At 41.5% G+C, this 15791-nt stretch overlaps 1 protein-coding gene across 4 annotated transcripts in view; it reads right to left on the bottom strand.

The window, feature by feature from the left end:
• Positions 1–15791, bottom strand: part of PTPRM (protein tyrosine phosphatase receptor type M) — a 671212-nt gene that overhangs the window by 389641 nt on the left and 265780 nt on the right. For all 4 annotated transcript variants that reach the window (XM_055417180.2, XM_055417182.2, XM_055417181.2 and 1 more), the window contains exon 4: positions 12268–12346. In XM_055417180.2, the coding sequence (XP_055273155.1) occupies positions 12268–12346 (79 nt within the window). The remainder of the gene's footprint in view (positions 1–12267; positions 12347–15791) is intronic.

Here is a 15791-nt window from a genome sequence, read left to right as displayed (position 1 = left end):
TGGTTTTTCCAGTGGTCATGGATGGATGTGAGAGTTGGACTGTGAAGAAAGCTGATCCCCGAAGAAGTGATGCTTTTGAACTGTGGTACTGGAGAAGACTCTTGAGAGTCCCTTGGACTGCAAGGAGATCCAACCAGTCCATTCTAAAGGAGATCAATCCTGGGTGTTCATTGGAAGGACTGATGCTAAAGCTGAAACTCCAATACTTTGGCCACCTCATGTGACGAGTTGACTCACTGGAAAAGAGTCTGATGCTGGGAGGGATTGGGGGTGGGAGGAGACGGGGACAACAGAGAATGAGATGGCTGGATGGCATCACTGACTCGATAGACATGAGTTTGAGTGAACTCCAGGAGTTGATGATGGACAGGGAGGCCTGGCGTGCTGTGATTCATGGGGTCGCGGAGAGTCGGACACGACTGAGCGACTGAACTGAACTGAACTGAATTGAAGGAGGCAGATGAAAACCATATCATGAGAACAGATGCAAATGGGGGGTGATCATCACAAGGAGAGAAATGGAGATGAAACGAAAACTCCTACTGGAACAACAACAACGACAGAAGTGCCCAGTGCCTGGCAGTTACGTTATTTATGGGCAGCTCTGAGGTCTGGTGGAGTTCCTGGTTCTGCACAACGTTATTAAAGGAATTACACCCTTTAGCCTAGTCCATTGGTATCTATTTACCTTTTTGTGACTGCTGTGCACTTTTGGAAAAAATTTAACGAGATAATTGTGAGCATTTTCCTTGTTAAATATTTACCTAAAACTATTAGAAAAAGTTGCAGTTCACAGTCAGGGGTCATGTCACCCCCAGAGAACATCTGATGATATCTGGGACATTTTTGTTTGTCACAACAGGGGTAGGGGAGGTGGCGGGGCAGATGCTGCTGGAACACAGTGTGCAGAGGTCAGCAATGGTGTTAATATTCTACAATGCACAAGACAGCCTCCACAAAAAGGAATTACCCATCCTAATGTCAATAATGTCAAGGTCATGAAATCCTTACATATATATGGGCTTCCTATGTGGCACAATGGTAAAAAAAAAAAAAATCCACCTGCAACGCAAGAGACACAAGAGACCTGGGTTCGATCCCTGGGTTGGGAAGATTCCCTGGAGGAGAGCATGGCTACTCACTCCAGTATTCTTGCCTGGGAAATTCCATGGACAGAGGAGCCTGGCAGGCTCCATGGGGTCGCAAAGAGTACACACACACACACACACACACATACATATCATATAAACATAAAAAAGTTAATTGGAACATTCCTCTACTTTGGACCTCTGACTTTCTTAAACATAATTAAATCCTCATGTAGACTTTTTGTTTTTTCCTTAGGGTGAATTTTTAGAAATCGAATTACTAAGACAAAAAGAAGCATTTTTTTAAAAGACTTTAGACACAAACTGCTGAACTGCTTTCCTTCAAATGTATAACAAACTGCATTTCTACCAGCAGAGTATGTTATGCTTTTTTTTTTAACCACCCCTCAAAAATGCTAAGTATTAATTTCTGTATTTTTTCTGATGAATTTGATTAAATATATGTGCTCCGCTTCATCAGCTTACCTAACAATAATAAATAACAGGAATATCAGAACTGTCACTGGTTCTGCCATAGGTCTGTCCATGCACAGTAAAGCTGCCCTGGAAGGCTGCTTTCCTAAGGGCCCTGTTTCTAGCAGTGGCTCCTCAACCAAAGAAAAAGACATAGAAAAGCTAATGTATCAATACAGTTTTCTAATTATATTAGGAGTTCTGTTAGATTATAACTTACATTTTTAATTTGCTGGCCAAAGATATGACTGTGTGATATTATTTCTTTATCTTCATCCTTATTAAGACATGCTGCTCAGAATGGGGCTTATCCTTTCTCCTTTAGAAAGAATCTGATGTTCAGTATGGCTTTCTCAAAGACACCAGGCTTATTATTTCCACAATAAGGTTAATGTCTAAGGAATTGATACCTTTGTTCAAATTGTATTTGGGCGGGGGTGTGGGGGTGCCTCTGGAACAATGGCTCAGTGGTAGAATCCACCTGCCAATGTAGAAGTAGGAGACACGAGTTCAATCCCTGGGTCTGGAAGATCTCTTGGAGGAGGAAATGGCAACTCACTCCAGTATTCTTGCCTGAAAAATCCTATGGTCAGAGGAGTCTGGCGGTAACAGTCCATGGGGTCAACAAAGAGTAGGACACGACTGAGCAACTGATCAAACACACACTTCTTTGGAATGGATTGGCTGTCTTTGGTTGGGGCAGCAGTGTTTCTTGGTTGAGAAGAAGATTTCCAGGAAAAAAAAAACATCTGGCTAAAATAATAAAGCCATACCTCAGATGGAAACCAGATGAAGACAGAAAAACCTACTAAGCATAAACCCTTTTATAAGCAAATTATCATTATCAATTAAGAGAATTAATTGACATGAATAGAAGATAGTAACTCATCCACCAGGGTAAATAAGACAAAGGGACTGTGGAATTCTTTGTTCCAGATCAGTTTTCTCCAAGATCAGGAAGTTTAAGATTTTTACTAAAGGCATTTGTAAGGTTTTTCAATAAACATTAAAGGTATATATAATCTTTCCGGAGGTTTAAGATGCCTGGATTCTCCCCACCTAGTGCTGTAAACCCTACAAATATTTTTGGTTGGGAAGCAATTGAAGGCTAATACTGTTTTAAAGTTGGAATTTCAGCATATGGGCTTCCCTTGTGGCTTAGACAGTAAAGAATCTGTTTGCAAAGCAGGAGATCCAGGTTTGATCCCTGGGTTGGGAAGATCCTCTGGAAAAGGGCATGACTACCCACTCCAGTATTCTCGCCTGGAGAATTCCATGGACAGAGGAGCCTGGCAAGCTACAGTCCTTGGGGTCGCAAAGAGTCAGACAGGACTGAGTGACTAACATTTTCACTTCAATTTCAGTGTATATATGTTCAAGCTCAGGCTCTCACTGTCTTTGAATAGATGCAAAAGTTCCTAAACCCAAGCCTTAGTGGATTTTTTTTTTCAATTTGCACAACTGGGATTTTTTTAAAAGTATGTATTTCATAGGGTTGGGATAAAGATCAAAGAAGATGCTGCCAGGAGAAGACGTTCCGTGTGCCTGGTACTTAGCCTCAAAAATGTTCATTATTATTTAAAAAAATAACTGATCTATCACTGGAAACTGGAAAAGATCCCAAGAAAAAGAGGTCTACAGCCAGAAAAGTTTCAGTTCCACGCTGAGCTGCGTGCTCTGAACCTTGCCAAACCACCTTAATTGGAACGCAGGTAGAGCACCAGTAGAGTGGAAAATTCCAATCTAGCCCATACTCAAAAAGAAAAATTCTCTTTTTCTCTCTAAATTTATAGGCCCATTTGTCTCCTGGGTACCCTTTCAAAATGCTATGCCAGTTTTCCTCTAAAATCTGCAGGAGTTCTAAAAACTAAATATCTTCCATGAATATTAAAAGGTTTTTGAGTACAACTCTTCTATTTTTTTTTTCATTTCTGCCATATTCTGTTGCTTCTTACTAAGAAAACAACTTTTTAAAGAGTAGAGATTTTCAGGTATTAATTTATCTCATATCAGCCTTTGATTCCAAAGCCAGGAGTTACCACTGACCAGGATGCAAACTTTTCTGTAGATGTCTCGTATCATTGATTCTTCAAAGCCTGCTACCAAACGCTAACATCAAAATCAGAGAATGGTAATTTGCAAGATCAAAGTGCAAACTGAAATGGACAACGGGCAGACTGTGTCCTGACCCCTTTGTCTTTTCATTTACATTTTAATGTAATGGCAAAGGTTGAGATGGGCTGGGGCCATGCCCGCCTGCCAGAATGCACAGTCAACACTTCTATTTGTGCAGCACATCATCACAAACAAAAGAGCCTGCTGCTGCTGCTGCTGCTAAGTCACTTCAGTCGTGTCCGACTCTGTGTGACCTCATAGATGGAAGCCCACCAGGCTCCCCCATCCCTGGGGTTCTCCAGGCAAGAACACTAGAGTGGGTTGCCATTTCCTTCTCCAATGTGTGAAAGTGAAAAGTGAAAGTGAAGTCGCTCAGTCGTGTCTGACCCTTAGCGACCCCACGGACTGCAGCCTACCAGGCTCCCCATCCATGGGATTTTCTAGGAAGAGTACTGGAGTGGCTTGCCACTGCCTTCCAACTTCTGCTAAAGAGAACACCCAGTACTATCTAAAAACAATTTTGCAAACTTTTTTTTTTAACTTTTAAAACAAATGCTGCTAAATTATCCCATCTAAGAAACCAATCAGTATTTCTACTTAAGAGTTACAATCTGCAGTTAATTCATTCTAGTGGGCCAATCAGAATTCAGGCACAATAATAACAGCTAACATTTACTGAGGTCTTAGACATGTGCTAAGCACTGTTCTGAGTTCATTATGTACATTAACTCATTTAATCCTTACACTTACCCTTTGAGGAAAGCACTATTATTATTATTACCCCTACTACATGAGCAAGGTAATAGGGTCAGAAAGGGCAAGTAACTCTTGTGAGCAGAAAGCTCTTAACAAACATGTTTCAAGACAAAGCTACTTTTGTTTTGCTTGTAAGGTAAGAATAGATCTTTCTGTAAGACAATTTTATTAATTTGGCTGTGCCAAGTCTTAGTTGCGGCATGGGGGAATTAGTTCCCTGACCAGGAATCGAACCCAGGTCCCCTGCATTGGAGTCTTACCCATTGAACCAACAGTGCAGTCCTGTAAGAATGGATCTTAACGGAATAATTTGTCAAGTGGAAAAACAGACTCAACATTCTTATCACAGAAAAACAAGCGAACCACTATGTAAAGATAACTTTTAGTAGTCACTGGATATTGAAGAAAAATGAGAGTCCATTGGAGAAAAACCCAAGCTAACTTCCCACCTTTAAAATCAAACAACAGTTCTGAGTTCTGTGCATTTCTCAAACAATGCCTTTATTGGGTCTGCCTTTATTCAACAAACATAATTCAGAAAATAGTTCCAATTTTTTAACTTGTCACTGTTATTCTTATTTTAATCACACTGTTTAATATCTTCATAAAAATCTAAATTTGAAAGTAGGCAATGTTTGAGTATGCAAATAAATATGATTGAAAAATTAATTTTGTTTTATAAAATAAGAATAAATTTGAATCAAGAATGCCATATTATGAACTCAGCATTTCTTAAGTGTTTAAAGAAATTGCTGACTTAACTTCATACTGCGAAGCAGTAGTACAGAAATGTCTTAGATTTTGCATTCATTTTATCCAATATATGACACAGAGGTTTATGAGGGTTTTTGCAATCTTTTCATTATTACTTGTTAAAATCGGCAGAACAATAATGAGGCATAATTCTGTATAATTTTTAGATTTCACTATTGAAGGAATCATATATGCAAATATCTTTGTATTTAAGGTGTTATCTGACAACAAATAACAAAGAATGTACACTATTAGACAAAATTGAAAAAGACATAGGTATCCCATTGTTCATTGCAGCACTATTTGCAATAGCTAGCAGGAACATGGAAGCAACCTAGATGTCCATCAACAGATGAATGGATAACAAAGTTGTGGTACATATACACAATGGAATATCACTCAGCCATAAAAAGGAACACATCTGAGTCAGTTATAATGAAGTGGATGAACCCAGAGCCCATTATACAGTGTGAAGTAAGTCACTATAACCCAGTGAGATTCATCCTAGGAGTTCTAGGTTGATTTAACATCCCCCAATCAATCAATATAATAATAAAAGACACCAACAGAATAAAAGACAAAAACTATATCATAATCTGATAATAATGGAGTTCAGGAAATGCTACCCAAAACATGGCACCTGGGTGCACTGCATACATTAAGCTGAAGGAGTCTGAGAAAACAGCAGAAGCAAGAAGGTCACTCTGCCCTTTCCTTCCCATCTTCCTTGAAACAGGCCATAAAACCCTCGTGTGACAGAAGCCCTCCCAGTGCCCAGAGGAAAGGAGCTCCTTATCTCTAAGGACAAAGGTGGAAAAGAAAGTGAACACACACATCTTGCCAGGTCTTCCTCAGCTTACCACACTCACAGGATTGTCTATACCATACCACATTCCTCCATGAACGTCCACTCTTCATGAAAACCAGTATAAGTATACTCAGGTCTGTTTGTGCACATCTCCATTTCCTTATGAGGCTCCCATGTCACATAAAACATACAGGAAGTATATCTATATGCTTTTCTTCCATTTATCTGTCTTTGTCGGTTTAATTTTCAGACCCTGTCAGCGACCCTAGGAGGGCCAAGAAAAGCTTTCTCCTCTCCTACATCGGTAAAGGAAAAGCACTGGCTAAAATCCAACAGCCTTTCATGACTGATCTTTAAATAACACCCAACAAAGTAGGAATATAACAGAATGTCCTTCCTGATAACGAGCATCTGTGAAAAACCCAAACTCACAGCTAACATCACACTTCATGGTGAAAAGCCGGAAATTTCCCTCCAAAGACTTGAACACAACAAAGATGTCTGTTCTCTCCACTTGTACTCAGCACTGTACCAGAGGTTCTATCGACAGCAAGTAGGCTGGAAAATGAATAAAAGGCACCCAGATTGAACAACAGGATATAAAACTAAACCTAAAGATCACGGGTCTTGAAAATTCTAAGGATTTACAAAAAACAATTAGCGCTTATAAGTAAGTTCAACAGGGTCTTGGGATATCAGGTCAATGTACAAAAATCAGCTGTGTTTCTATACACTTGTAATGAACAATCTAATAATGAAAATAAGAAAGCAGTTCCATGTATTTGTTGTTGCTTTTCAGTTGCCAAGTCGAGTTTCATGAACACCAGGCTCCTGTAGAGTAGTATCAAAATGAACACATAGGAATACATTTAATGAGAGAAGTTCAGTTTGTACACGCAAACACTAATGAAGGAAATATTAGAAGGCCTGAGTAAAAGGAAAAACATCCCATGTTCCCATCCAACTTTGAGAGGATGAATGGAATGATATGTGATGTTAAAATGCTGCATAGCTTATAAGATATAAAAATACATACCAGCACCACAAGGTCATAAAAATAATAATACCCTCATATGCCGAAGTTACGACCTGCTTAAAAACAGGAGACAATATTATGAAACTGAAAAAACTGCTTCTTCAGTTTCTCCTACTAGGATTATTGAACCAAATTCAAAATATAGCTCTAGCATGCACACCAAATACAGAAATTATCTATGTTCATGAGAAGTGGTGTGAAGCTACTGCACAGTCATTTCCGCATTTCAAAACGATCTGGCATCTTACTGTCACTACACGAAAATCAATTTTATGAGCAACTGTATACCCTTAACAGAACAGCTACTTTTAAAAAACTGTCGTAATGCCTGCTCATAAACCTATATGAATCCAAACAGGAGCCTTTAGAGTGAAGTAAATAAAGTTCAGCAGTTTTACATCTTTGGGGAAAGCAGAATTTTGGATATGAAATATTTATGCTCCTTCATGATGTAAATTTAATGAGCCTCAGCATTTCAAAATAATTGATTATTATTTAGAAACCCTGATAGGAAACCCCCTAGAATACAAACTATAAAGCCTTCCATTTTAAGACCAAACGACTGCCTTCTTTAAAATCTTTATTTGCATGTTTTCCCCATAAACTTAGCAATTCAGGAGAAGATAATGACAGAAAGGCCATCATCAAGACCGTTTAAAGCTTACAGTTCAACACACCGTTGTACCATCCATTACCTTGGGACACAGGCTGTTTTGCGATTCTGTATCTCCTAATAGTAGTTTGTAAAGCCAATTAGGTATCAGAACCAGTGTTCTCCAAAGGAGAGACATAAACACCATCTCTGTGGCTGCAGGCAGCTGGTCTTGGGAAGAATGCACTCAACTGTGGGAGATGCATTTCAGGAAGGCTTTGATGGAAGGGGAAGCATTAAGTCTTTCTCTCCTACTGAAGGCAGTGACTAGAATCCTGCCAGATGGGAGGGGGTCCACTTCGGGAGCTGTTCTATCGGTCAGAGGTCTCTGCACATGCACCCAGAACAGCAGAGACACTTGCCAGGTGGTGAGGTTTGATCCAGGAAACGGCTCAGCACACAGTAGGTCCGTCTGACTTCTCTCCTGGTGAGAGGTGAATCAGAGGCCCTGAACGTTCATGCGCCTGAGAGGATCTCAGGGCACTTTTCCAAGCCTGAGGCTATGACTCTGAGCATTTGGCCAAATTCCAACTCAGGTAATTATATTCTGCTTCTTGAATTTGCCCTGCTGTTCCCATTAGGGACAGTGCTGTTCTTTTTTTTTTTTCTCTCTGCCTTTTCAGAAAAAAAGGACCAAAATTCTTGTTAAGTTCGCTAGTATTGCTGACAGAAGAAAAGGCCAAGCACTGAGTTACAATAGGAATGTCCTGACCAGGTAATGAGCAAGATGATTGCTGAGCTTGAACCGGGACACCAGATAAAGATCTCAGAGAGCAAGATCCTTTGGGGTGGAATCAAACAACGGTGTCATGATAGCCCAGTGGATAACAGCCACCCAGGCTGGTCTGTGACTACCGTGTGGAGTAATCACTGGGGCATGTCTCAGCCCACAGAGTAAAAGCAGACATTCCTGCAAGTGTTTTTATTTCTAGAATCAGCATAGCCATAACCACACTCCCATGGATTTGACTGGGGACCTTCAGCAGAAAGGGTGGCGCTAGCAGCAAATAACCCACCTGCCAACGTAGGAGACATAAGAGACGCAGGTTCAATCCCTGTGTTGGGAAGATCCCCTGCAGAAGGGCATGAAAACCCACCCCAGTATTCTTGCCTGGGAAATCTCATGGACAGAGGAACCTGTCAGGCTACAGTCCACTGGGTTGCACAGAGTCAGACACGACTGAAGCGATTTACCACACATGCATGCTTCAGCAGAGATCCAGAATGGTCTGAGTGAGCCAATTTCTCCTTAAAGCCAGGGACTCTAAAAACAAAGCAGGCCACGATCTCGGAGATGGTCAAAGATGTAATGTCTGACAATATCAGCCTGGGCAAGGATATGGGCAACTCAAACATCCGTGCGGTGCTGGTGGGTGTGTAACGGGGAAGACACCTTTCGTACCAATTCAGCAGCATCTCATAAAACTGCTTCTACCTGACATCACAGCAACTCTGCCTGTAAGAATACACCTTGCCCAGGTTCTCACAAACTGCATGCATAGGCATGCACGCACACACACGCACGTGGGTGTGTCCTGCAGCCATGTCTGTCACAGAGAAAAACTGAGTCTCGGGGGGAACTAAATATGCATAGACGAACACAAAAATACAATGGAGTATACTTATATGATACTGTTCTGTTCTTGGGGTTCTCAAGGCAAGTATACTGAAGTAGTTTGCCATTCCCTTCTCCAGTGGACCACATTCTGTCAGACCTCTCCACCATGACCCGCCCATCTTGGACTGTGGCTCAGATCATGAACTCTTTATTGCCAAATTCAGACTTAAATTGAAGAAAGTAGGGAAAACCACTAGCCCATTCAGATATGACCTAAATCAAATCCCTTATGATTATACAGTGGAAGTGAGAAATAGATTTAAGGGACTAGATCTGATCGATAGAGTGCCTGATGAACTCTGGACAGAGGTCCATGACATTGTACAGGAGACAGGGACCAAGACCATCCCCATGGAAAAGAAATGCAAAAAAGCAAAATGGCTGTCTGAGGAGGCCTTACAAATAGCTGTGAAAAGAAGTGAAGTGAAAAGCAAAGGAGAAAAGGAAAGATATAAGCATCTGAATGCAGGGTTCCAAAGAATAGCAAGGAGAGATAAGAAAGCCTTCCTCAGCGATCAATGCAAAGAAATAGAGGAAAACAACAGAATAGGAAAAACAAGAGATCTCTTCAAGAAAATTAGAGATACCAAGGGAACATTTCATGCAAAGATGGGCTTAATAAAGGACAGAAATGGTATGGATCTAACAGAAGCAGAAGATATTAAGAAGAGGTGGCAAGAATACACAGAAGAACTGTACAAAAAAGATCTTCATGACCAAGATAGTCACAATAACGTGATCACTGACCTAGAGCCAGACATCTTGGAATGTGAAGTCAAGTGGGCCTTAGAAAGCATCACTACAAACAAAGCTAGTGGAGGTGATGGAATTCCAATTGAGCTATTTCAAATCCTGAAAGATGATGCTGTGAAAGTGCTGTACTCAATATGCTAGCAAATGTGGAAAACTCAGCAGTGGCCACAGGACCAGAAAAGGTCAGTCTTTATTCCAATCCCAAAGAAAGGCAATGCCAAAGAATGCTCAAACTACTGCACAATTGCACTCATCTCACACGCTAGTAAAGTCATGCTCAAAATTCTCCAAGCCAGGCTTCAGCAATATGTGAACAGTGAACTTCCAGATGTTCAAGCAGGTTTTAGAAAAGGCAGAGGCACCAGAGATCAAATTGCCAACATCCACTTGATCATGGAGAAAGCAAGAGAGTTCCAGAAAAATATCTATTTCTGCTTCATTGACTATGCCAAATGACTATAAATTGACTATGCCTTTGACTGTGTGGATCACAATAAACTGTGGAAAATTCTGAAAGAAATGGGAATACCAGACCACCTGACCTGCCTCTTCAGAAACCTGTATGCAGGTCAGGAAGCAACAGTCAGAACTGGACATGGAACAACAGACTGGTTCCAAATAGGAAAAGGAGTACGTCAAGGTTGTATATTGTCACCCTGCTTATTTAATCTATATGCAGAGTACCTCATGAGGAATGCTGGGCTGGAAGAAGCACAAGCTGGAATCAAGATTGCAGGGAGAAATATCAATAACATCAGATATGCAGATGACACCACCCTTATGGCAGAAAGTGAAGAGGAACTCAAAAGCCTCTTGATGAAAGTGAAAGAGGAGAGTGAAAAGGTTGGCTTGAAGCTCAACATTCAGAACACAAAGATCATGGCATCTGGTCCCATCACTTCATGGGAAATAGATGGGAACACAGTGGAAACAGTGTCAGACTTTATTTTTTTGGGCTCCGAAATCACTGCGGATGCTGACTGCAGCCATGAAATTAAAAGATGCTTACTCCTTGGAAAGAAAGTTATGACCAACCTACATAGTATATTAGAAAGCAGAGACATTACTTTGCCAACAAAGGTCCGTCTAGTCAAGGTTATGGTTTTTCCCGTGGTCATGTATGGATGTGAGAGTTGGACTGTGAAGAAAGCTGATCGCCGAAGAATTGATGCTTTTGAACTGTGGTGCTGGAGAAGACTCTTGAGAGTCCCTTGGACTGCAAGGAGATCCAACCAGTCCATTCTAAAGAAGATCAATCCTGGGTGTTCATTGGAAGGACTGATGCTAAAGCTGAAACTTCAATACTTTGGCCACCTCATGCAACGAGTTGACTCACTGGAAAAGACTTTGATGCTGGGAAGGATTGGGGGCGGGAGGAGAAGGGGACGACAGAGAATGAGATGGCTGGATGGCATCACCGACTCGATGGACATGAGTTTGAGTGAACTCCGGGAGTTGGTGATGGACAGGGAGGCCTGGCGTGCTGTGATTCATGGGGTCGCAAAGAGTTAGACACGACTGAGCAACTGAACTGAACTGAACTGATACTTATATGATGCAATCTCATGGACTGACCTAAAAACATAATGTTAAGAGGGGAAAAAAAGAAGAGTGATTTGCACTATGCAATGTCACTCATTAGAATTTACAAAGGCCGGATTTCCCTGGTGGTCCAGTGGCTAAGACTCCACATTCCCACTGCAAAGGGTGCAGGTTCGATTCCTGGTCTAGGAACTAAGATCCCACATGCTGTGAGGCATGGCCCCTCAAAAAGAATTTATAAAAGGCAAACATGACTGACTTTTTATGAACACATAATGATTATGGGAAGCTCTGTACACACACACACACACACACACACACACACACACACATATGTGCACTAAGCACACACAGACACACAGATTTGCAGAGTTTTGGTTGCTCAGCTCCCAACATTCTATTCTGAGGTTGGATATTTGAACATACCAAAGTACTCCCATAGTCCCCATTCCTGATTTTCACTTTCAAGGCACTTAGTCATTTTTCACTTATAATGCATCACACATGACACAGGCATGTGAACTTCCGGGCTAGCACAGTGCTGCCTAGAGGTCCACCAGGGACCCTCTAAACTGGACAAACATCCCTCCAGGTTTTCGTACCTTCTCCCATCCATAACATAAATACACCCCCAACCATGTCCCTGAAGGATTAAAAGTTGAGGCAACTTACTACATGGATGTCCTAACACCTTCACTTCATCAATAGCGAGGTAACCTTGATGTCCAGAAGTTATGACTTCAAAAACCACCTGGAAGATTAAGAAAGGTTTTCATTATTCATTCATTTTACCAACTGTGACCTAATATTTCCTATCGATCAGATACCTCATATCAACGATTCATTCATGTTCCCCAGAGACACCACTGAATGTCTAGTAACCCGACAGTCAAATGGTCTAGGTTCTGAAACTGCAAAAACAACTAACACTTAAACTGAGATTTTGGAAGTGAATGTGGGGAGCAGACAGCACTGCAATCAAGGTCTCAGCCCATAACGGTGAGGGAGACCCCGGGGAGAGACAGAGATTCAGTCATCTTCCAGAGGTGATGTTAAGATTTAAATTGTTTTAAGATAATATATTTTCTGGGCTTTCTCCATGGCTCAGCAGTAAAGAATCTGCATGCAATGCAGGAGCCACAGGAGACATGGGTTCCATCTCTGGGTGGGGAAGATCCCCTGGAGAAGGGAACAGACATCCACTCCAATATTCTTGCCTGGAGAATCCCATGGACAGAAGGGCCTGGTGGGCTTCAGTCCATAGGGTTGCAAAGAGTCAGACACAACTGAAGTGACTTATTATGCACACATGCAACCTATATTCTGGTCAACTTCTTTTAGGGGAACTGAACTGAATGGACCAGATGGGACCACATGGGGTCTTAGGTTTTATACAACTAACACGTGCAATTAAAACGTTTAAAGTACTATGAAAGAAGAGAGCAGGATACTAGGAGGACACCCTCCAGAGGACCTTCCATGAGGAAGCGGTGTTTGAGCTGAGAGCTGTGGGTGAACGAGCCAAAGGTGAGAAGAGTGTGAGGTATCTTCCAGGGAACGTGCAAAGGCCCTCAGGTGGACATGACCGTGACCATAAAGAGAAAAACTCGGACCTACAGCTCTAAAGGTCAGCTGTGACCAGGCTCAGAGACTCCACTCATAGGGCAATTCTAGGGAACACACCATATTAGAAATACAGAGAAGAGCTATGCTGGCTGAAATTCAGATGGTAGAGTATGAATTGGAGGAATGATATAAAATGATATAAAAATCTTGTGAGGAAGGCTTTACAACTGTTTGATCCTGGGAGAAGCAGGGCAACAGAAAAAGGGCAACATGCTCTGAGGTCCTCAAGATGAATAACATTTTGACATGGTGGACTCAGAGAAGTTGAGGCTAAGAGAGAAAAAAGAACCACTAACAAAGTTTTCAATTTTCTAAACATGACTATCTAAAGCTCTCCATTGTCAGGCTAGTGTTAATGCTAACATTAGTACCTCCATTCTACACAGCAGGAACCCGTGTCACCAGGGAGACCACATGAAGAGGATCATTCTTAATGTACAACCCAGCATCCACCGTTCGAGAAATGAACTTTTTTTATTCATATAAAAACCTGCACACGAATGTTTATAGAAGCTTTATTCAGGATAACCAGAAGCCAGAAACAGTCCAGATGCTGTTCAAATGGCAAATGATTAAACAGAGTGGCACATCCATGGTTACTAGTCAGCACTAAAAAGGGACAATTTTTTTAAAAAATTGGAGGATAATTGCTTTACAATGTTGTGTTGCTTTCTACCATATAAGAATCTGAATCAGCCATAAGAATACATATGTCCCCTCCCTCTCGAGCCTCCCCCCCACCTCCCATCACATCCCAACCCTCTAGGTCATCACAGAGCATGCACTTGAGCTCCCTGTGTTATACAGCAACTTCCCACCAGCCATCTGTTTTATACATGGTAATGTATGTATGGCAGTGCTACTCTCTCGATTTGTCCCCCCCTCTCCTTCCCCTGCTGTGTCCACAAGTCTGTTCTTTATGTCCGCGTCTCCACTTCTGCCCTGCAAATAGATTCATCAGTACCATTTTTCTAGATTCCATATATATGCATTATTATATAATATCTGTTTTTCTTTTTCTGACTTGCTTCTGTATTAACAGCCTCTACGTTCATCCACCTCACTAGAACTGACTCAAATTCAAGGAACTGACTACTGACACAACCAATGACTGGATGAATCTCCAGAGAACTGAGTTGAGTGAAAAAGCCCATCACAAAAGATTACACGCAATATGATTCCATTTATGTAACAACGTGTAATGTCAGCATTTTAGAAATGGAGGCCAGCTGAGTGCTTGCCAGGGCTCAGCGATGGAGGGAGAAGGAGCAGGAGCTCAGTTCAGTTCAGTCCCTCAGTCATCTCCAACTCTTTGAGACTCCATGCAAGGAGCAGGAAAGATAGGGCCAAGTCTTCACCACTGGACTGCAAGTGTCACGCCTGCTCAGTTGCTCAGTCCTGTCTAATTTTTTGCGACCCCATGGACTGTAGTCCACCAGGCTCCTCTGTCCATGGGATTCTCCAGGCAAGAATACTGGAATGGGTTGCCATTTCCTACTCCAAGGGATCTTCCCAACCCAGGGATTGAACCCATGTCCACTGAGGATCCGTCATTGCAGGCACTGACGTGTCAATGTGACACGTGTCAAGTGACACTGCTTTGTCACTTGAGAAGCCAGGGAAGTCCTTAAACACGTATCTTAAAAGCATATTTAAGCATGCCCTGAAAAGCTTTTCTCGTCGTGAACCCTTGCTATCTGGCAAGTTTTCCATTTTATACTTTTTTCTAGCCAGTGCCCTTGCCAAGAAAGCTTCAGAAGCAGAAATAGTTTTGTCTCTTTTTTTCAAACAAGGGACCACTCTATCAAAAGACAAGTATTGCTGTACAGAAATATAACACACATATGAAGGGGTGGGGGGTGGATCACAGGAGTGTCTGAAGATGTCTGCATCCACAGTCAGGAAGATGGAAGTCAGAGAAAACTAACACAAGACCATAGACAGCACCAGTGGAAAGCGAAAAAAAAAAAAACAAGTGTAAAAAATTGATGTGGGATGTGGCCATGCTTATTTTTATCAAACAGGACAGAACCTATTAAAAATCTATATTAGAAGTAAAAACTGAGTGTCTTAAGGGGACCACACCAATTTTTTTATTTATAAAAAAATCAATAATTCAGAAAACATTTATTTACCATTTACATCCATGTCCCAGGCACCTTTTGTATGTATTATCTAATTTTTCTCAGTCAACCATATCCACTGCAGTGAATACTATCTACCTCAGTAGATACAGAACAGACTCAGTAAAGTTAAGTGATTTTTCTGAGGTCACATACTCAGGGTGTAACTCCAGGTCTGTTTTACTTCCAAGTCTGAAGTTTTTTCATGTGACTCGACTGCCTAACTTAGCAGGTATGAGAGACCATATGTAGAATAAATACACATATGTATGCATATACACATATACAACCATGCATACACACGTGTGTGTGTGCTCAGTCGCTTCAGTCATGTCTGACTCTTTGTCTGACTCTTTGCAACCCCATGGACTGTAGCTCACCAGGCTCCTGTCAATGGGCTTTTCCAGTCTAGGCAAGAATATTGAAGTAGGTTGTCATTTCCTCCCC

The sequence above is a fragment of the Moschus berezovskii genome, chromosome 28 (genome assembly GCF_049115385.1).
Source record: "Moschus berezovskii isolate FMDL1 chromosome 28, NW_MosBer_1.0, whole genome shotgun sequence".
In the NCBI taxonomy this organism is placed as follows: domain Eukaryota; kingdom Metazoa; phylum Chordata; class Mammalia; order Artiodactyla; family Moschidae; genus Moschus; species Moschus berezovskii.
The sequence above is the reverse complement of the archived record's forward strand: the minus strand, read 5'-3'. Positions and strand labels throughout refer to the sequence as shown.